This window comes from Staurois parvus, unplaced genomic scaffold, assembly GCF_062004578.1.
Source record: "Staurois parvus isolate SC_StPar_1 unplaced genomic scaffold, SC_StPar_1.0 ptg000430l, whole genome shotgun sequence".
NCBI classification, from domain to species: Eukaryota; Metazoa; Chordata; class Amphibia; order Anura; family Ranidae; genus Staurois; species Staurois parvus.
In genome coordinates this window covers 2,914,488-2,937,587 of record NW_028318226.1, presented here as the reverse complement: position 1 = coordinate 2,937,587, position 23,100 = coordinate 2,914,488, and the positions used below count along the sequence as shown (strand labels likewise).

Below are 23,100 nucleotides of genomic sequence, written 5' to 3'. Positions count from 1 at the left end.
TGAACCAGATATGTAGGATGGAGAAACTGTATTATATGCAAGAAGACAAGATGGGGTTATATTACAGGAGGTGGGAAGATTTTGTGTCCAAGGTGAAATATATGAAGTAGAAGAGTGGGATAGGTGAAAGTATACCTTACTTAGGAAAAGATGTTATAGAGAAATGCAGAGTGGGTGGTTTTACTTGTGGCGGGGGGTTGGTTTTTTCAGGGTGGGTTGGGTGTTAGATGGGGGGGGGGTTAATGGGAATAAAGAGAGAAAGGGATATAATTAATGGTTTGGATACAACTGACGGTTTTGTATGTTATATGAGAGTAATAATGAAATATGTATTTTAAATGGAAAATGAATAAATATTTAAATAAAAAAAAAAAAGTACAGATATCCTCCAAATGACCCCTTTTTGTAGAGTAGACAGTCTGACATATTTCATAAGAGGCATGGCGAGTTTTTTGAAGTTGTATTTTTTTTTGTCATAATTTTTCGTAAAATGTAAAAATAAAAAAAATTATTTTCACTATTTTTTTTTTACATATTGTCACCAGTGCAGTACAGCATCATCATATAACTGGCATGGTGGTGATCAGGGACACTGACTGGTGACAGTATGAAAAAAAAAAATTATATATTTTTTTTAAATTATTTTAAATTTTTTATTACTTTTTTTTTCTTTTTTTTTAAGATTTTTTTTTCATATTTCACTATGACCAAAGTAGTACAATGTTACCATAGTAATATTGTACTACTTTGGGGAAGTGATCAGTATTTTTTTTTTTTTTTTACACAATTTGCTTATAGCAAAGAATTACTTTGCTATAAGCAAGCATTTACCTGAATGACATCGATTCATTCAGGGTTTTTTTTTTTTTGTGCTTAGCTGTGATTTGGCCATGGCTAATCACATGATACAGCTGGGCTGTGATTGGCCCAGCTTGTGCACATGTGATCGCTGTGACCATTCACAGCTAGACACACTAGTATACAATGGATGGCATGAAAGGAAGTCATCCATTGTATACAACTGTCATGTGACCTGCTGTGATTGCACTGTGCATGCCCGAAAGGACGCCATATGCCGTCCACCCGGAAAGGTGAGGGTTTTTGCCGGCTGCCATTCGGCCATAGGCCGGGCGGGTAGAGGTTAACACCAGAGTATCTAAACAGGTCCAGGGGATCTTACCAGAGATCAAAATGGATACCCCCTTCGACTTGGCTTCTCTATTAGTTGCATCATAAGTCTGAGGATAGAATCTGGTCCTGAGGAAGGGCACTCTATCATCTCTGAAGTGGGTCTCCTGTATTAAGGCTATGAAGGTGACGCAGATCATGTATAAAATAAAATTACACTCCTCTTTTCAGGAACCTTGAAGCCCTTAATGTTAAGGGAGACAACACAAATGTCTAGAACTAGACCATTAGGCATCTGTGTGTAAAAACTGGCATTACCAAAAAAAGAAAACCCTAATGCCTGGCAGAGCCGTAAAAACAGAGGCAAACAAAATACTTCCTCATCAACCATTACAAACCAAAAAGGGACCAAAGTCCCAGAAGAAGAGAGGATGGACATGCGCAGAAAGAAACCCATTCATATCCTGCCTCATAGAAGGGGCTCCACTCAGCTATAGGGTTATAGTTCTCCATGGGCATATCACAATAAGTTCTGGGGATCAGGCCTTCCACAGGGGTAGGCAACCACCCATACCCACTGAAGGGGCCAAGGAAGGAGCCCTGCTGCAAGCAGGGCAGTACACCGACCCTCACGACATTCATTAACAAAAAAATAAACAGGCATTTCCTGGTGGATATCCTAATAGGGCAGAGGGCCACCCCCCAAAAAAAGAGGGCCAGCCCCCACCCCATAGGGGATAGTGTAGCCAAAGAGGGGCTAGGGGCAGAAAAATTCCAGAAAATCAGAGAAAAGGACCCCAAACATGTAAATAATAATAAACAGGCATGAGGAAAATATTTGCAGCCCCACCCCAGAGATCTCTCCCCAGGGTGTTTGTAAACATTGAGGAACCAAGCCCTCCTGCCCAGGTATGTGACAATGCATCACCAGTAAGAAAGGCATGTAACCATGTCATCTTTCCCAATACAAGAGAAAACATTAAGGAACAATGCCATTTCTTTAGGTTTGTAAAGACATCCATATAAGTATGCAACCAGAATGGTAGGTCCTTATCAAGTCCAAGTTCCTAATGATAAGTAGAGGTCTTCCACTGGAGGCACACCTGGCAGGTGTAGCATAGTCCACACCTGATGGGAATCGTGGCAAGTCATAAAGGTAGGGGGTTTCCCCAAAAACAGCCGATTGGGTAGTAATAAGCAGATAACTAACATCAGTTCCCCAATCTTCCAGGGGTCATGAAACATCCAGAGTGGGCGCCCAGGACCGCTGTCGAGGCCTAGATGAATAGGGCAGTAGTCCCAGCTGAGGAAGCCCTGACCTAGTCGACCCGGGGTCTGGAATAGGAGTTGAAGCCAGTTAGGGACCTGGAACGGGTCAGACTACATAAAGGTGAAAAAGTCTGCCAGTTCCTTTATGGAAGGTAACAGCCAGGGGAAATCCCCATCTGTAAATGAGCCCAAGCTGCCGAACTTTTTCAAGAATAGGATGCAGTAAGGCCCTGCGTTGTAAGGTGGCCCTTGAGAGGTCAAGCAAGTTCTTGACTGAGGTGCCATCAAAGTCCACTCTGCCCAGCTCCCTGGCTTTCCAGATGATGGATTCCTTCTGGGTGGAGATGACACTGTGGGCCTATTCGGGTAGGTAGATCATGAGCCCACAGCTCTCTGCACCCTATCAAGCTCTACCATGGCTGGGGGAGCCATATCCAGAACTCTATGGAAGATGGCTGTCACGATATCCTGGAGATTCTCAGGGCCCTTAGCTTCGGGGAGGACTCAGAGCCACAAGTTGTTCCATTGCCTCCAGTCTTTCAGGTCCTTCAGGCAGGGCTGCTGTTTGAAACCACAGGGCCCCATACAGCCAACCAGACAGGGCCCCCTCCCCCCCAAAAAACATAGTTTACTATGCTTCAGTTATGAATGAACACAGTAAGTGATCAGTACCAATCATTCATTGTGTTCATTCAGGAAAGGAAGGAGCTGGTAAATGTGACATATTTACTGTACCCCTCCCCCACTCTCCATCCTGAAGGATCCTATTGTGTGCTTGTAGCTGCTGGTGGGAAGGAGAAGAGGGAAGCAGGCAGTACTGCTGGGGCGGGGGAGGGGCCCACCCACCCATCCCCCTCCCTGCCCAAATCCGATTGTCCCAGCTGCCTGGGCCCCCCTGGCTGGTCTGGGCCCCGTACAGGAGGACTGATGGTACCTCCTTATGCACGGCCTTGCCTTCAGGTGTAGTTGAAGTGTCACGGCTGTGCTGGCATGTTGTGCTTGGGCTGACTCCAGGTCTGCAACGCGTAGGTCTCTATCTGTCCCGTGAACCGGGAGGGCGTCAGACTGGCTTGGAGACTCTGGTAGTCTCGCAAGCAGAGCTGCTAGAGTGTCTGAGAAGGCTCCCGATGTCCCCGACAATACAGGTGAGGACAGCGGGACCAGACAAGAAGGAAGGCTCGTGAACCTTGTGTCTCCTCCATCTTGGCCCTGGAGCTAGTCCTCTGAGAACCCAGGAAAAAATGATTTATCTCAGCCCCTGGGCCCAAGGACAGGGAGGATTTATGTGGTGCTTTGGTCTTGTGCTTCTTGGCTGAGAGCATGCTGTTGTAGGAGGTAAAGTAAGATGTATAAGTCATGGAGAAGCTGGGAGCTCCAAGCAGGCACGTCTCTACTCGGCCATGTCCAAGCCACACCCCTAAATAAAAATTGTTTATATGTTAAGTACAGACACTACCAGATACTATTAATAGGGTAAGGAAATACCTTTTATGCTATGAAATAAGTAAATGTTGTTTTAGAATGTGTCATTCCTCGCTCATGCGGTTAAAGGTTAAGTTTGTCTTTTACATATACTGGCCCGTGCAGATAAGGGGTCCCAGTAGTTTAAAATACACTGTGCTGTTTGTAAAAATATTGTTTAATGCAAATGCTATACTGGTCACCTATGAAGCATGTTTAAAATAGTCCCAATGTTTACATTCCTATGCCTTGGCTTACTTACAGAACATGAGCTACACCAAAATGGCCACTGAGCCGCATTCTTTTAGGACAACTAATAAACGCCTTGGCTGTTCTCAGCTCGCAGGATGCAGGAATGTACACATTGGAGTAATTTGTCCAGCTATCATGGACGACAGAAATTATATAAAAGGATGTGAAAGTGTGCAGTGTGAGTAAGGGACATAGTTTAGAGGGGCAACACAAAAAGGAGAGCATGTTGAGAGCTACCAGGGGAAACAGGGACAGATGGGAGAAGCAATTGTGGTAGAGAAGGCATTGGGAAAGTGTGGTAGAAGGCAGAAGAACATAAAGATATGTTACAGGGACAGCAATGAGAAGTAACCTGAGGGCTGGAGAAAAGTAATACTTAGGGTTGGAGAAGGGAGAGGGATGTTTTGGCTTTGTGCAACAGGGTGTAGGGAGGACATGTGAGACTGGTGATTTTTTTAGGTCACGCTTTGCCCTCTCTCTTCCACTCTGTGGCCCTCAGTGGTTAGGGCCCGAAGGATATAATTGCATATATTGCAGTGTCTGCAGTTGCAGTGAAGTTCCATTCACTGATTTCCTGTCACAAAGCATGCTGACCGAAGTGTTCCCAGGCTTACAACAGCAGAGGTCCCAGGTTCACTGGAGTGAAAGGTGAGCCCAGGGATCATGCATGTATGGAGTGGGGAAAAAAGCCACAACTGGCTATAAAAGCCAAAAAAAAACCCATGGGTCAGATGGTCTGCATATTACAGAAATAAACAATTATTGTAAACCTTGTCTGCAGTGTATTGCTGCCAATTACAGAAGCTACCATAGCTCTACTCACCTGTGAATTGATTTTCCCTAGCTTTCATGCTGATCCAGGGGCTTGTGACTCTTCTACTTTCCTGATCTGCATACTTTTATTCTAGGTCAGTGACTCAGAATGTATTAAAGCCATAGACAGTAAAGGCAACTGGTAGCTTCTCTATTTCACTCAATACAAGCTTTCTTTAATTAAAAAAAAAAATGAACACCCATTTTGAAAAGGTAAGATTTATAGGCAGGACACAATTTTGAGAGGACATTTTTTTTTAAATACAGGAAAAACATTTATATTACTACTGCATTGATAAGGTTGCTTTTTCTTTTATACTTTTAAGGCCTCTGTTAATGGAAGCTGAAGACTTCACAATCTTTGTCAAGAACAGTGTGCGATTCCCTCTTTTTGATTTTGAGAAGTAAGTATTAACATCTTATAAGATGTATAAGATGAAAATTGTTTCCAAAGGAAAGCTCTAGTAGCTCATTCTATAGATAAAAGGAAGCCAGCAGCTCGATCTTCCACAATAAATGAGTTTATTAATCCAGGTGTGGTACAAAATAATATTTTGTACCATGCCTAGATTAATAGACTCATTTATTACTGAGGATCGACCTGCCAGCTTTCTTTTATCTACATGTTTGCTTGAATTTATTTTGGAACGTTCTTTGGTGGTAGGTTATGGTAATAGCAAGAAATATACAGCTACATTTTAACCACTTAACTGGACACTTTCACCCCCTTCCTGCCCAGGCCAATTTTCAGAATTCAGTGCTCTCACACTTTGAATGGCAAATACTCTGTCATGCTACATTGTACCCAAATGAAATTTCTATAATTTGTTTTATACAGAGCTTTCTTTTGGTGATATTTAATCATTTTATTTGTTTGCTATATAAGTTTAAAAAAATACCAAAAAAGTTCTGTTTTTAAATTTTGCAAATATCTTTTTTCATAAATTGTATTCTGCTACATTTCTTTGGTAAATATAACCAAAATCAGTATATAATATTAGTTTTTCTATAAGTTAATGTCTATAAACTATGGTGTATATATATTTGAAAATTGATCAGCCCTGATGTACGGACAGCTTTTCTAATTTATTGAGGAACTAAAATTGAGGTATAGACTTGAGTGAGAGACATCATTTTAGCCCTGTACAAATCATTAGTAAGATCTCACCTGAAATATGCCGTTCAATTTTGCGTATCAGTTCACTTTTAGCAGAAACGCACTACAGTCCATTTACCATCTATGCATTTTCAGCCACTACATTTTTGGAGAGGGTTAGGGACTTTTGTTTCTCACAGCAGAAGGTGTGAATCATGCATAAATACATACTGTGAGGGGTTCATATAGAAAACTTGGTGTAGAATTATTAATTTTCAGGACCATTACAGAGGACAAAGGGGGCACTCTTTACGTATGGAGTAAAAGAGATTTAACTTTGACATATGGAAAGGCTTCTTCATAGTGAGAGCTGTGAAAATTTGGAATGGACTCCCTCAAGAACTGATTCTGGTCATCAGATTGTTTAAAAAAAGAGCTGAATGCATTCCTAAATGCACAAAATATAACTGGATATTAATATTTAGGGTCCATACCAAAAGGGGTAGTTGATCCAAGGAATAATCGAATAATCGATTGTTTCATGGGGGGTCAAGAAGGAATTTTTTTTCCCCTCTGTGGCTAATTGGATCATGTTTTATTGTTTTTTGTTTGCCACTGTGTATAGGATTATGTATATGGAGGCTTTCTATTTCTGCATGTGTGTACGTTTTTTTACTATTGGTTGAACTACATGGACTAGTATCTTTTTTCAACCTGATGAACTATGTAACAAGGCTGTGGATGATACAGTGTACCCATATCCACTCTAAATCAAAAATTAATTTTAAATGGAATAACATTTTTATTTTTACATTTTAATTTTTAGCGTTCTTTTTTCATGATCCTATAGGGGGAACCTGCCAAAAAGTCTGAAATGTCTCTACCATCCAGAAGAGGATATTTTTTGTCCAATCTTCAGACTAGGTGACATTGTGAAATTCGCTGGTCAAAACTTCACTACATTAGCGGATAAGGTATGTCCAGAGGGTCAATAGATAGTAAACTCTGGCAGAATCAGGACTGATTTTATCGAGACCAGGCAGAAATTTTCTTTGCTGACCTTTGGAACCAGTCAGGTCTCCATATTCATTACACTAGTGAAGGGTGAAATCTAACATTTGATTGGTCTCTGCATCACAAGCACTTTCTGATGGTTCCCACCACCCCCCTCAACCTGTGTATAATACTTTTGGGAAAAATGGCATTCTGGCTTAAAGTAGAAGTCCGGGCTAATACTAACTTAAGGGTAAATCTGCTCCCACCCCCATTCTATGCCCAAAATTAGTTAATTTTACCCTGTAAAGGAAAGATGTGTATATTTACCTAATCCAAGGGAACTGTGGTGATCGATTTCCAGCACCAACGTCAGTGGAGAAGAGAGACAGTGGACAACAGATGCCTCATAGTAAGGCTATGGGTGATGTCACCACCCATGCATTGCATCCATTGTTGCTGCTCGCTGCTCGCTGCTATCTCCTCTCCCCTGAAGCTAACTGCTGGGGAGATCACATGATTGGACTGGAGTACCCCTAGATTAGCTAAGTATACAGCCATGGCCAAAAGTTTTGAGAATGACAGAAATATTAATTTTCACAAGTTCTGCTGCCTCAGTGTTTATGATGGCATTTCCTTATACTCCAGAATGTTATGAAAAGTGATTAGATGAATTGCAATTAATTTCAAAGTCCCTTCTTTGCCATGAAAATAAACTTAATCCCAAAAAAAACATTTCCACTGCATTTCAGCCCTGTCACAAAGGGACCAGCTGACATCATGTCAGTGATTCTCTCGTTAACACAGGTGTCAGTGTTGATAAGGACAAGGCTGGAGATCACTCTGTCATGCTGACTGAGTTAAAATAACAGACTGGAAGCTTTAAAAGGAGGGTGGTGCTTGAATCATTGTTCTTCCTCTGTTAACCATGGTTACCTGCAAGGATACATGTGCAGTAATTATTTCTTTGCACAATAAAGGGATTCACAGACAAGAATACAGCCGTTACTAAGATTGCACCTACCTGTAGATCAACCATTTATTGGATAATTTATTTATTACAGGTACTTATATAGCGCCGTCAATTAACGCATCGCTTTGCATATATATATTGTACATTCACATCAGTCCCTAACCCTCAAAGGGCATACAATGTAAAGTCCCTAACTTACATTCATACATACACATACTAGGACCAAATTTAGACAGGATACAATTAACCTACCAGCATGTCTTTGGATAATAAAGAACTTCAAGAAGAGAGGTTCATTTGTTGTGAAGAAGGTTCAAGGTGCCCAAGAAAGTCCAGAAAGCTCAAGGACCATCTCCTAAAGTTGATTGAGTTGGGGGATCGGGACACCACCAGTGCAGAGCTTGCTCAGGAATAGCAGCAGGTAGATGTGAAGAATTTTGGAGGATGGCCTAAGAAGGGTAGCAAAGAAGCTACTTCTCTTCATCAGAGACGGACTGCTATTCTGCAAAAGATACAGGCATTGGACTGCTAAGGACAGGGTTAAAGTCATTTCTCTGAAGTATAACCTTTCCAATTGCTTGGGGCATCAGGAAAAAAACCTTGTCCGGAGAAGAAAAGTTGAGTGCTACCATCAGTCCTGTGTCATGCCAACAACAAAGCATCCTGAGACCATTCATGTGTGGGGTTGCTTCTCAGCCAAGGGAATGGGCTCACTCACAATTTTTCCTAAGAACAAAGCCATGAATAAAGAATGGTACAAAAACATCCTCCGAAAGCAACTTCTCCTAACCATCCAAGAACAATTTGGTGATGAACAATGCCTTTTCCAGCATGATGGAGCATCTTGCCATAAGGCAAGTGGCTTGGGGAACAAAACATTCAAATTTTGGGTCCATGGCCAGGAAACTCCCCAGACCTTAATCCTACTGAGAACGTGTGGTCCCTGAATGTAATTGTCAATAAAAGCCTTTAACACTTATGAAATGCTTGTAATTATACTTCAGTATACCATAGTAACATCTGACAAAAATATCTATAAACACTGGAGCAGCAGACTGTGAAAATTATTATTTGTGTCATTTGTAAAACTTTTGGCCATGGCTGTACACATCTTTCCTCCACAGGTTAGTATAGGATATGGAATGGGGGTGGAAGCAGGTTTAAGCTTAGATAATATTAGCCCTGTCTTCTACTTTAATTGCGCTAAAATTTACACCTGGAATGTTCTACAGTAAGTAATTTTTATTCATTGGGCCCATAAGAAGAATGGAGTAAGTGTTTCAGCAACCTGCTGGTACCAGGGTCACTTTGATCACTTAAAGGAAATCTATAGTCACAGTTTTATTTTATAACATCAGCATTGTAATAGCACTACCAGCAATAGTTTTTTTGACAATCCACTATAAGCTTATTTAATAAAATCTTTTTTCATGTTATGGGTTCTGCCTGTCTGCTGGTCATATAGTTCCACAACTTCTTTGGCTTTCTTTCAATTTTTTAAATACTATATATCCAATGGAAGCTTGCTGATTGGATTATTGATGATGTGGTATGTTTACTTTACTGACTGTGATTCCTAAAACTCCTCCTCTTAGCACCTCTGTAGTTCAGAAGGCAGGCTCTTTGAGATGTTTGACACAGGAGTGCATATTGTAAAGTAAAATGTGTGGGATTCTTAAAAAAAAATATGCTTTCAAAACTTAAGACCACTTAAATTATTAGCAGATTGATCTACAATTTGGACATTTATATAATGATTTTAAATTGTAACTATAGATACATGACAGTATAAAACATAAATTTGTGACTCAGAAAGTGATGACATTTAGAATCTATTGGGGTATTCTGAATTAGAAGTAATACACAAGGTAAGAGCATACACCCAGCTTGGATATTATAATGTGATTCACAAAGTGAAAGAGCTCAGACTACTTGGGCACTTGGATTGTTACATAGGTGGAAAATGTGCAAGTATATTAACGTATAAGAGAGCTATAGAGATTGGAATTTAAGGGAGTTTTAGAGAGCTGATAACATATAGGTAATTAACACATAAGGTGGAAGATATGAGTTATAATATGAACCATGATGTAACAGCGTATACCCAGAGATGGACGCGGTTCAACCATTTTGGTTTCAGCCTCCATCTTGGCAAAGGGGTTAACTGTCCTGACACATATTTCTCCCTTATTCTCCCCCCCCCCTCCCTCTGTGAGAGGCACAGTAACATATGGCAGTATATGTGTGTATTAGAAGTGTCACAGGATCCCAGCAGGGGGCCACGAGGTGCCTCACTGTCCCAAGAAAGCTGTACCATTTCACACCTGCTAAGAGATAAGGCAAGATTCCGACCTCATAAACCTAGCTCAGCATAGGTGACAAAATCAGATAAACACTTCTCAAATCCATTTTTCCCCTATGTCTCATATCTTGGAATATGAGATACTTACATAAAAACCGGACACCTCGTCAGATGACCAATGAGCAGGCGAACAGTTTGATGGGTCACTCGCTTTGTCTCGGACCATCAGGGAAGCCGAAACATAGAACTCATGAACCGTGCAGTATATAATTTCATAATTCTTATCTAAATAATCCTCAGACTTTTCTGCATAATAATATACCTGCGGGTGGACTGTCGCTTGTGCATATGGGAAGTTATGGACCAGAATATGAGTTATGAAATATGTTGGCTCCGCCTGACCATTCCTCCCTAAACAAGGGATTGGTCCTTTACTTCAGAGCCACCCCCTGCTGGGAAACTTTAAAACAGGCTGTCAAGCCTAAGAGAAAATAGTTGAAGACATCTCCCATTTTTTCCATCGTAACCTAGGGAGATCAAAGCCCTTCTGCTCAAAAACTTGGTCTGCTTACATCCAAGGCTTAATGGCAAGTATCTTAACCCTTTAACCTCTCCCTGATATCTCTTTGCTGTGCTGCTAGTCTCTGTATGTTTATATATATATCTTAGTTACATCTTTTTCTGTAAATATTTTTTATTGCACCTGTTTGATCTCTTAGTAATAAATCTTTCTTTCTGAAAGTGTTGAACTGTTCCTATAGCTCTTAATTGCAATTTACGAATCCCTGCCTTTAAAGAGAAAGCTACTGTGTTTGTTTGAACCTCTGTATAACCGGTCTGTGGACCGTTTTATACAGACGATTATATCAACCATTATAGTGTTATAGCTGAACGCCGAGTTTCCTCTTTCTCTGATCAAAAAGGAGGTGGTGGCAGTGTGAAGGGTTAATTGCGTAATTAACCTGACCCAGTAACAATCGATTCAAGCTGCTGGCACATCGATCGGTATCCATTAGCTGGAAAATCATTGTACAGGGTGCAGCTGGGTGTGGCATTGTTACACACGTCACATCGCAGTTGTAGATCAGCTAGCCCTTCGTTCACGAGTTTGGTGAGAAGGTCTGGGGTCTGACGCTGCGATTGTGACATATTGGCTGGCAGCGTACGTGGGATATTTGCATTAAGAGCTTCAGTGCAATGTTAAAACATTTACCATCATGGACCTGAGCAAAGGATATGGGCCACCATCTCTAACCCAGCAGGCTCAGGACGAGCCAGCCTTCACTACCCCATGTGGCTTGCCTGAATCCACGGGAGAGCTCGTTGGGGTTGAGAACGCACCAACCGCCTCTCCAGGGGTCAGGAATGACGTACAATGCGGAGTGGAACTGAGTGCAGTTGCCCACTTTAGGGGTCTTGCGGTGTTCGGCCCTGTCTGGAAAGAGCAACTCGGGCCCCTGTCAATAGTTAGGAACAAACTGCCCGTGCCTAGTCTGACAGTTGAGAATGGTAACTGTCAGAGGGGCAAGTCAGTGGTTCAGTTTTGGGAACCACCAGTAGGAAGAGGCCCCCAGAGGTCAGTGCATGGGGAGACTGAGGCAGTGGTGGCCTGGTCTACTCCCCAGGCCAAAAAACAGGTTACGTCAGTCGTGGGTGCTGCTGACTACGGTAAGATGCTTGGGTGCAACTATCATGGCTCAGCCGGACCTGTGACTGACCTAGCAGACAGTTAACTGGAGAAACTGGTGTCCTGGATGCTAGCAGGCAAAGAGGACTGTTCACCTTGGATGAAGGTACCTGTGGACACCTCTGGGAGGCGAGTTCCAGACTTCGCCTGTCCGGTTCCGGTGCCCACAGGCACCACTGCCTTTAGGCCAGATGTATTCCTAGGCCTGAGGAAGAAGATGGGAGAGGGAAATCTTCTTCTCTACCTCAACAAGAAGCTACATATTAATATGCTAGCAGGTGACACCCCTGAGCCGAAGTGCTTTGTGAACAAGTGGGCACCCCGGCAGTAGCCACAGTATTCGGATAGCCACAGCCGACTGGTGCCCACCCGTAACCACTCACTTGGTTGGCACAGCAGTGTTGCCTGGGAGAAAAGATTCCTTTTCAGACGGAACTTTGTCCTCCCGCAGTGCAGCGGTACCAGGTTGACCCAAGGTGAACCTCTGGGCAGAGGTCAGTTGCGTCAGGATGGAAATTGTAGTTCCCTCCCATGCAACTACCTGAAGGGCGAGGTATAACAGGGTATACCCAGAGATGGACGCGGTTCAACCATTTTGGTTTCAACCTCCATCTTGGCAAAGGGGTTAACTGTCCTGACACATATATTTCTCCCTTATTCTTCCCCCCCCCCCTCTGTGAGAGGCACAGTGACATATGGCAGTATATGTGTGTGTTAGAAGTGTCACAGGCCAGATCCCAGCAGAGGGCCACGAGGTGCCTCACTGTCCCAAGAAAGCTGTACCATTTCACACCTGCTAAGAGATAAGGCAAGCTTTCTCCAGAGTTGAAAGAGATTCCGACCTCATAAACCTAGCTCAGCATAGGTGACAAAATCAGATAAACACTTCTCAAATCCATTTTTCCCCTATGTCTCATATCTTGGAATATGAGAGACTTACATAAAAACCGGACACCTCGCCAGATGGCCAATGAGCAGGCGAACAGTTTGATGGGTCACTCGCTTTGTCTCGGACCATCAGGGAAGCCGAAAGATAGAACTTGTGAACCGTGCAGTATATAATTTCATAATTCATATCTAAATAATCCTCAGACTTGTCTGCATAAAAATATACCAGTTTAGGGCCCCGCCTGATGATTCCTCCCTAAACAGGGGATTGGTCCTTTACTTCAGAGCCACCCCCTGCTGGGAAACTTTAAAACAGGCTGTCAAGCCTAAGAGAAAATAGTTGAAGACATCTCCCATTTTTTCCATCGTAACCTAGGGAGATCAAAGACCTTCTGCTCAGAAACTTGGTCTGCTTACATCCAAGGCTTAATGGCAAGTATTTTAACCCTTTAAACTCTCCCTAATATCTCTTTGCTGTGCTGCTAGTCTCTGTATATTTATATATATATCTTAGTTACATCTTTTTCTGTAAATATTTTTTATTGCACCTGTTTGACCTCTTAGTAATAAATCTTTCTTTCTGCAAGCGTTGAACTGTTCCTATAGCTCTTAATTGCAATTTACGAATCCCTGCCTTTAAAGAGAACGCTACTGTGTTTGTTTGAACCTCTGTATAACTGGCCTGCAGACCGTTTTATACAGACGATTATATCAACCATTATAGTGTTATAGTTGAATGCCGAGTTTCCTCTTTCTCTGATCAAAAAGGAGGTGGTGGCAGTGTGAAGGGTTAATTGCGTAATTAACCTGACCCAGTAACAATCAATTCAGGCTGCTGGCACATCGATCGGTATCCATTAGCTGGAAAATCGTTGTGCAGGGTGCAGCTGGGTGTGGCATTGTTACGCACGTCACCTCGCGGTTGTAGATCGGCTAGCCCTTCGGTCACGAGTTTGATGAGAAGGTCTGGGGTCTGACGCCGCGATCGTGACACATGACTTCACTTTTATCTAAAGCAATACAGATTGGTCTATGACCTCCCATAGCTTGTGGGTGGTTAGTGAAGGAACAACTGCATGCTAATGAGACCATCCCTGTACTTTTGCCTCCTATTACAGGTTCTCTGTGATAGATTATCAGTCCTCTCCAATGCAGTAGCGCTTGATTGGCAAATAGTGCTACCCTTTCCTCTCTCATTTTGACTCTTAACAGTATGTGTGAGAATTTACCATAGGCTGAATAAACACAGATTGTGATACTACTTAAACATTTAAAGACTATGTAATTGGATTAACTTGGTCATTTTATATCGGTCTATAGTTCTCCACTAAATCACAGATGCCCTATTGTTAATTTGCTTACTCCGGCTTCTTTGGAGCACATCTGGATTAGAGGCCAAGGATCTCACATTCACTAGAATTGAGGACCAGTAAATTGCATGTCAACATCCTTGACATTCCTCCAACTTCTTCAGAGTCATGTTGTCACTTCCAGTCAGAAAACCAGTGTGCCTGGCATTTTCCACAATATGATGAAGATACGTCTACCAAATTTTGAATTGCTTCACACCAGATTTAGTGAGAAATCTTGAGTTTCTATCCCTGCAGATGCCACTGAGAATGGTTAACATAGTGGCAGTAGCAGCTGGACATGTTTTTTGGAGAGACTTCTTGAAACCTCCTTGACCCTGCGGTCTACAGTCCAGAAGCATCCACCAGCAGTGGCTACAGCAGCAAGCGGATGACTACATGAGATCAGTGGGTGTACTTAGAAGACAGAGAGAAATGTCACCGGCACACCAAAGATCTCCAATGTGAGTCCGAAAAGGATTTAATGAAGGTTTACATAGTTACCGCAAGGCAATGTTTCGCAGTCTCCCATGACCTCTTCATCATGCCATGCCATACCTGATGAAGGGGTCCTGCAAGACTTCGAAACGTTGCCTTGCTGTAACTATGTAAACCTTCATTAAAGCCTTTTCGGCCCCACATTGGATATCCTTGGTGTGCTGGTGACATTTCTCTCCGTTGACTTTGCTCGGTTCCAGCCGACTATCACTGCAGCACCCACCTATGCATTCAGCCATTTCTTGCAGTAAAGTGTGCATTGGGATTGTGCATATTCAGTGGGTGTACTTGACACGATGCATAACAACAAACCCATGGAAGTTCTGGGTATGCATTAGAAGTTCTGGGTTGTCCGGTCCTCAGTGTGCTATCTGAGACAGTTTTTAGCAAGGTAGGTGAGTATTGTCTTTGACAAGTGGACCCAGCTGCCCACTGACAGTGTGGATAAACTGATGTTCCTTGATCTGAATGAGTCCTTAATCAGAGAGTGTTGTGTGCCCTCCTTCAGTGATTTAATAAGTCCATTCTGTGACTCTCTCTTGCCTTCCCTTCTTCTGTACTACCCCTCTTTCACCTCAATAAAACAAATTCAGTATTTCCATGTGGCTGCTATTATCATGAAAGCCAGTAGTAACTATAAGAAATGGTAATTTTAGGCTTTATGCCAGGCTGGCCTGCAGTCTACTAATTTTTCAATGTGCATTCTGCAATGAATGACTGTAGCCAGCAACTTTTATAGCAGCATGATAGGTTTTATTAAAGTGTATTTCTTTTCTTTTTTTTTTTCCTTGTTTCGGGTCGGCAGAGGTGTTGGGCATCCTGATTGACGTTGGATCTACTTCGGGGGACATTTTTTTTATTTTTGTTTTTAATAAATGGCTTGTCCAAGACTATCATTTTTTACAGTACACCTGTTTTTTTGTGAATGAGTAGTGGTACCGTGTACCCCATACTCATTCACATGGAGGGGGCTGGGATCCAATAAGCTTCCCCGCCTGCAGACCCCCAAAACCACTGGCCCTGGTTGTGGGGAAGATGCCCTTGTCCCATCAACATTGGGGACAAGGTGCCTTGGGGGGGGGCTTGCCCCAAAGCTCCCCCCAACGTTGAGGGCATGTGACTTGGTATAGTTCAGGAGGTGGGGGGCACTCACTAGTTTGCCCCCCCTCCTTTCCTTTCCCTCCAGGCTGCATGCCCAGATAAGGGTCTGGTATGAATTTTGGGGGGGGGGGGGCATGACATTTTTAAGAAAAAAAAATGTTTAATTGCCAGGCAATGCCAGCAATTCTTTTTACATTGAAAGAATGTTTTCACTACTAAAATACCGCATGACTTAATAGTATAACTCATGCGGTATTTTAGTAGCTGTGCGGTATCTTACCACATACTCAGATACGGTCAGATACTGCTTAGTGAATTGTCCCCTCTGTTTGAAGTTTGCGGTAGAACCGTTGTTAGATTCAAATGTCCGACCGTGAACCGAACAGGGGGGTGTTTGGCCCATCACTACTGTGCTAGCAGATATCCATTGTCCTTTGTAAACTAGATTTAAATTTTATCCTAACAAAGGGTAAAGATTTAGAAGCTGGGCTTCTCCATTGTTAATGAGAATTAGATCACTTTGTCCCCAGTCTGTGTGCAGACTGGGGACAATGCAATCATATTCTTTTCATTTCGAGACTAACTGGTGTTTAACCTCTTTCCATCTGGCTGTCATAACTAAACAGCAAAACGGCACCCTTACTAAGGTGGATGGACATACCTGTACGTCATTAAGTTTATCTTTGTGTGCATGCCCAGTGTATGTATGAAGCTGCTGCTCCTGCTGTCATTAGACAGTGGAGAGCATTGACTAAAGGCACAGAGCCAATAGGAGAGGCTCTGTACCATGTGATCATGTAATCACAGTGATAACCAATGTAAACAGTGTAATAGTACCGTTTGCATTGGTGAGCCTTCCCCTTTCTCTTTTAGCCCTCTTCTGGAGGAGGGGGGTTTAGGAAATGGCCCTCCCCCAAAAGAGGCTTTTGTCTTAAACCTGTGATCAGAAGGACCATAGTCTTTGCCATGTTGAAGAGTGGGTTTGATAATACATTTGGCAGTACCTCCACCCTGGACAGGGCCTCTGTGAGCAGTGGGGATTTCCTTTCTAGGAAAATAACAAACAATTAATTGAGAGAAGAGGAATTTTTGCACCCAGCAGATAACACTAACCAAAAGTATATAGATACAAATAGAAATAACAAACTTTATAGGATATAAGAATAGTAAAAATAGCTACATCCACAAAATAAATATATAACCTTAGGAAATTAAGCCAACTGGAGTGGTTTGGTGCACATATGCCCAAGTATATACAGTAATTTATCAAAGATACCTCTAGTTGAAAGTTGCAGCAAAGCCCAGTTGCAGGGACTTCTGGGAGATGATCATAGGTGTGATGTCCATTTTGTATCCAAAGAGCTAAATACTGGGTCAGTGGTGATGGAGAGATAATCAAACAGACATTTGACCAGTCTTGGATGCAGCACCTTACCAACAAAGTCTTTGGCGTGACACTGCTACTCCGTGCCAGCCTATCTACTCTGTTTCCTAAATCCTGACAGTTTCTAATCTGCCATGCAACTGGACCTGTAGCTACCTCTGGTCCATTAACCACATGCCGCCCAGCCACTGTAGAAATACAGCGGTAGGGCGGCACGGCTGGGCAAAAGCACGTTTTAAAACGCACTTTTGCAAAACAGGTAGGTGGCGCGCACGAGGCGCGCCGCCGCCCTACCTGCACCGGCAATCACGGTAAATGGTCTGTAAGTGACCTAGTCCAAGACACGGGTGTCAGGTGCCGGGTCACAGCCGGTCATTACCGGCTGTGTCCTGCCGATTAGCAGCAATCACTGACAGAGAGCAGGGCTGCAGTAGCTCTGCTTTCTGTCAGTTCCCTGACAGCTCCTGACACGCTGATCGGGAGAGTAGAGTTTATCTCTCCCGATCAGCTTGTCCCTGTGCAGTACACACCCCCGCCCCCTAGTAAAACACTCCCCTCACACAGTTAACCCTTTCAGTGAATAAAAAAGTTAACGACTTCCTCCCCAGTGCCATTAGTACAGTGTCATTGTTTTTTTTTTTTGCACTGATCATTGTATTGGTGTCACTGGGGATGTCAGTGACCCCAAGTCAGTTCCCCCCAGTGTCAGAATGTCCGCCTCAGTCCCGCAGTCCTGCCATAAGTCGCTGATCGCCGCCATAAGTCACTGATCGTCGCCATAAGTCGCTGATCGCCGCCATTATTAGTATAAAAAAAATTTAAAATCCGAGTATCTTTCCCGCCATTTGTAAACGCTATAACTTTTACGTAAACAATTAATTTACACGTATTGGGTTTTTTTTTAGCAAAGACATGTCGCAGAATGCAATTTATGATGAAATTTGATTTTTAAATTTTTTTAACTGGATATAAAGTCCAAAATATTGTTTTTTTTCTCAGTTTTGTTTTTTATAGCGCAAAAAATATTTGTGTGAAAAAATTTCATTTATGTACCGTATTGCATGACCGCGCAATTGTCCGTTAAACTACCGCAGTGCTGTATAGCAAAAAAATGGCGTAAATTGCAGTATCTATACCATAGTTTGTAGACGCTATAACTTTCACACAAAGCAATCAATATACACTTATTGGGATTTTTTTTTTTACCAAAAACATGTAGCAGAATACATTTTGGCCTAAATTTATAACCAACTTTGAGTTTACTATATATTTTTTATAGCTGAAAGTAAAAAATATCGTTTTTCTTCAAAATTTTTGGTCTTTTTTTGTTTATAACGTGAAGAATAAAAAGCACACAGGTGATCAAATACCACCAAAAGAAAGCTCTATTTGTGTGAAAAAAGGACGCAAATTTCGTTAGGGTACAGCATTGCATGACTGCGCAATTATCAGTTGAATTAGTGCAGCGCCGAGTAGTAAAAAGAGGCCTGGTCATTAAGGGGGGTAAATCCTCAGGAGGGCAAGTGGTTAAATACCTAACCTGGCTCTACACTATGCTTTTTACTGAGCCCTGAGCTAAAGTTAGCTAGAGAATCCCAGAATAAAAGAGCAATTGAAGTGTTACGAAACCCATGAACACTCTGTATGATTTTATTGTCATATTTATATTTTAAAAATATATTAGGGGAAGATCACATGGAAACTATTAGTACAAGTAACTCTTTTTCTCTCTTTTATGCCACTGTCATGTGACAATATTTACTTTTTCTTCCTCGCAGAGCTTAGTGAGTGTGGAGAAGACTAAGTTTAAGAATACCCAATTAAGTCAATTTATGCCTTTTAACCCTTTAACAGTGGTCATAGATACCTTTTTCTGTAAGCAGTGAATTCTTCTTGCCAGTACAGTGGCGGTTTCTACCCAGCTCTCTCTGGACTTTCTGCAGCACAAAATATTCCATTCTAGTTGTTCCCTCTGGGCAGACATCTTCACGCACAGTCGTCTAACAGGGCAACTGTATATATTTAATAAACATTAATAATTCAGTTATTTGTTCATTCCACTCTGACTACTGGAACCTTTTTAACAGTAGTAGTAGTAGTAGTAGTAGTAGTAGTAGTAGTAGTGGAAGGCAGAAGCAATCAATAAACCAAGCTTAGGAACACAGTAGTGATGGGCCAAACACCCTCCTGTTCGGTTTGCAGCGGTTGAACATTCTAGCTTGCGGAAACTTCAACTGCGAACTTCGAACATAATGCAAGTCTACTCAAGGACTCAAACTTGTAAATTCAAAAGTGCCCATTTTGAAGGCTTAGGTATTGGCCATAAAAGGGGTATGGGGACTTCCCTGAGGGTCATCAATCAGTGAAAAGAAAATTTCAAAAAGTACCATTCTTAACCATTAGCCGCCCGGCCAATGGCCGTTTGGAGGCTTCAATTGTGTCCCTGCATTCCGGGTGCACGCCATTTGGCGTGCTCCCGCACATGCGCCGTTTGCGCTAATGGAGAGCCGCGCAGCAGTGCGATCTGTCAGCGGCCGTGCACCTCGGACACGGCCGATGACAGATCCGAGTACCGGCTCCCGTTGCTGGTACCATGTGACCTGCTGTGACCAATCACAGCAGGTCACATGACAGTTGTATACAATGGATGGCTTCATTCATGATGCCATCCATTGTATACTAGTGCCTAGCTGTGAATGGTCACAGCTAATCACATGCACATGTCATGTGATTAGCTGTGACCAAATCACAGCTAAGCACAAAAAAAAAAAAAAAAAAGCTGAATGAATCGATTTCATTCAGGTAAATGCTTGCTTATAGCAAAGTAATTCTTTGCTATAAGCAAATTGTGTAAAAAAAAAAAATAATACTGATCACTTCCCCAAAGTAGTACAATGTTACTATGGTAACATTGCACTACTTTGGTCAAAGTAAAATATGAAAAAAAAATCTTAAAAATTTTTTTTAAAAATGTAATAAAAAATTAAATATAATAAAAAAATTAAAAAAAAAAAAAATATATATATTTTTTTTTCATACTGTCACCAGTCAGTGTCCCTGTTCACCGCCATGCCAGTTATATGATGACGCTGTACTGCACTGGTGACAGTATGCAAAAAAAAAAATAGTGAAAATAATTTTTTTAATTTTTTCATTTTCCGAAAAATTATGACAAAAAAATACAACTTCAAAAAACTCTCCATGCCTCTTATGAAGTACGTTGGACTGTCTACTCTGCAAAAAGGGGTCATTTGGGGGATATCTGTACTGTTCTGACATTCTTGGACCTCAAGAAATTAGATTGGCCGTCAGTACTTCAGGATTGATCAATATTCAGATCTATCCCATAGTTTGTGAACTCTATAACTTTCCTACAAACTAAAAAATACATCCTAATTTGGGTTATTTTCACTAAAGACATGTAGCAGAATACATCTCGGCCTAAATTTATGAAGAACAATTATTTATTTGTAAACTTTTATAACAGAAACAAAGAAAAATGTGGTTTTTTTCAAAATTTTTGGTCTTTTTTTGTTAATTTAGCAAAAAATAAAAACCCCAGCGGTGATTAAATACCACCAAAAGAAAGCTCTAGTTGTGTGAAGAAAATGATCAAATTTTTGTTTGGGTACAATGTTGTATGACCGCGCATTTGTCATGTCAAGTGTGAGAGCGCTGAAACGTGAAAACTGGCCTGGGCAGGAAGGTGTAAAATTGCACGGTATTGAAACGGTTAAAGGAGCAGTCATTTTTTCATTGCTTCAAGTAAAACAAAAAATGAAAAATTCCTTTACATATCATGCTTGTGGGATTCCCTTAAACTACCTGCAAAGTTGCACATCTGTACAATGTATAGAGCCTTCTGCAGCAGGATTGACATTTTTTAAAAAGTGACATTTAAAAAAAAAAAAAAAAAAGCATGGGGTCCTCCCTCAATCCACATGTTAGGAGGGACCCCACAGTAAAAAATGTAAAAAAAAAAAAAAAGTGCATCGGGTTTCTCCTAAAAGCCATACTAGGACAAAAAATGGGGGGAAAAGTGTGGGGTCCCCCCTAAATTCCTACCAGACCCTTGATCTGAGCACAGGCCTGGCAGTCCAGGAAAGGGGGGGACAAACAAGCGCCCCCCAAACCCCACCAGGCCACGTGCCCTCAACATGGGGGGTGGGGTCCTTTGGGGTAGGGGGGGTCCCCCTTGGGGGCAAGGACCTCTTCCCCACAACCATGGGCTGTGGTTGTGGGGATCTACAGGGGTGACTTTTTAACAATGAGGCCCCAAGATCCCAGCCCCCCTCCTTGTGAATGAATATAGGGTACATAGTACCCCTACCCATTTACCAATTAAGTGTAAAATATGAATGAAAACACAACAGCAGGAGGTGCGCATGCATGGGACAGCCGGATTGGACATGTCTGTCTGAAATTCCGCATCATACGGGGAGAAGCAGCCACCTGTAAGCTGCTCCCGGCCCGCTATCACCTCCTGCAGCCTCAGAGCACGTTTTAGTGCCCGTCACGATGGTCCATGGGGCCGCAAAGCCCGGACTCAGACTAAGCCCATTAAAGAGGCCCTAGCATGGGCCTCCTCCTTCAAGATGGCGGCGAAGCCAGCATCACGGCCGCATACACCACAACAGGCTGCACATCCACAGTCCTACTGCACTTCAAATGGTGAGTCTGACACTGACCTGGGGACCCCACCACTGGCATCCCCACAAAACTCTGCTCACCCTGACCTGCTCAAACAATTCAAGAAAATGCTACATAAAGCCCTGAAACAGACCTCTGACCACATTACTGATAAACTGCCTAAAGAACTCAGGGAATTGGGGCAACGTACCTCTGAGCATCTTGAATTAGACTGGGTCCACCGTGTGCTGGCCCTCCTTGTGATATCATTGCCAAGTTCCGCTATTTCCGCACCAAGTAACAGCTCTTACAAGCGGCTCGCAATGCTGGAACTTTATTCTTCCAGGGCCACACATACCAGCTATTCTAAGACCTATGCCCTACTACGATTGCAAAACGTTGAGCCATGAAGCCTCATCTACAAGTTCTACAGCAACAATGTATTGCCTACAGATGAAGCTCTCCTTATGTTGTCCGCTTCTCTACCACTGGATTACACCTGCAGATCTCCAGACGATCTAGCTACTCTGCAGCATCCACAGCTTCACCTCCGGCAGCTCCCCAGGACGGCTCCCATCGCCAATCCTCTCAGTCATCTCAGTTCATATATGCGAGGGCAATACTCCTCTACAACTCCAGTTTCCCAGGACTCCATGGACTGAGATATGCAATAGCTTGATAGGATGATCCAATGCCCTCACCTGGGCTGTGCCTCCCAATGGGGACTACCTTTTCCGTTTCCCTACCTCTGCATACCCCTGTAAAACTCTAATTTACCTGCTGAGTTCTTCTAAAGCACTTCCAGCTTGACCCGGCTTTCCAGCCAATCACCCTGTATATAACCTCACCAGACGGTCGTACCCAGCAGCAACCTACCACTGATTCTACGCTCACCCATTCCTTCACGAGAAGCTGCTTTGGATCCCATCAATCCACAGTGCCTCCAGGCTGACAACCACTGATTCTAGGCCCAGTTTTGCTTGGTCTTCTTGCCTTAACTGTGGACTGATGCTGTTTAGCCCTACCTGTCATTTCTCCTACTAACATGTTTACAGTACTATGTTGTATTTACCTGTTTGTCACCATGTTTGCATTGTTTCCTAAAGCTCCATTATGCTCACTTGGAAGTCCTGGGCTTAGTTTCACTCACTCACCTGGGCAGCCATTTTACCTTCATGTGTTATCTGACCCTCAGACTTCCTTGATATACCGGGATCCTATGGTATTTGTTGTTTTAACACATATCCGTCTGCCTGCTTTAGTGTTTCTGCTGTCAT

At 42.6% G+C, this 23,100-nt stretch overlaps 1 protein-coding gene across 1 annotated transcript in view; it reads left to right on the top strand.

The window, feature by feature from the left end:
• Positions 1-23,100, top strand: part of P2RX3 (purinergic receptor P2X 3) — a 223,248-nt gene that overhangs the window by 119,792 nt on the left and 80,356 nt on the right. The window contains exons 6-7 of the mRNA XM_089687555.1: positions 5,250-5,327; positions 6,870-6,993. Of these exons, the coding sequence (XP_089543681.1) occupies positions 5,250-5,327; positions 6,870-6,993 (202 nt within the window). The remainder of the gene's footprint in view (positions 1-5,249; positions 5,328-6,869; positions 6,994-23,100) is intronic.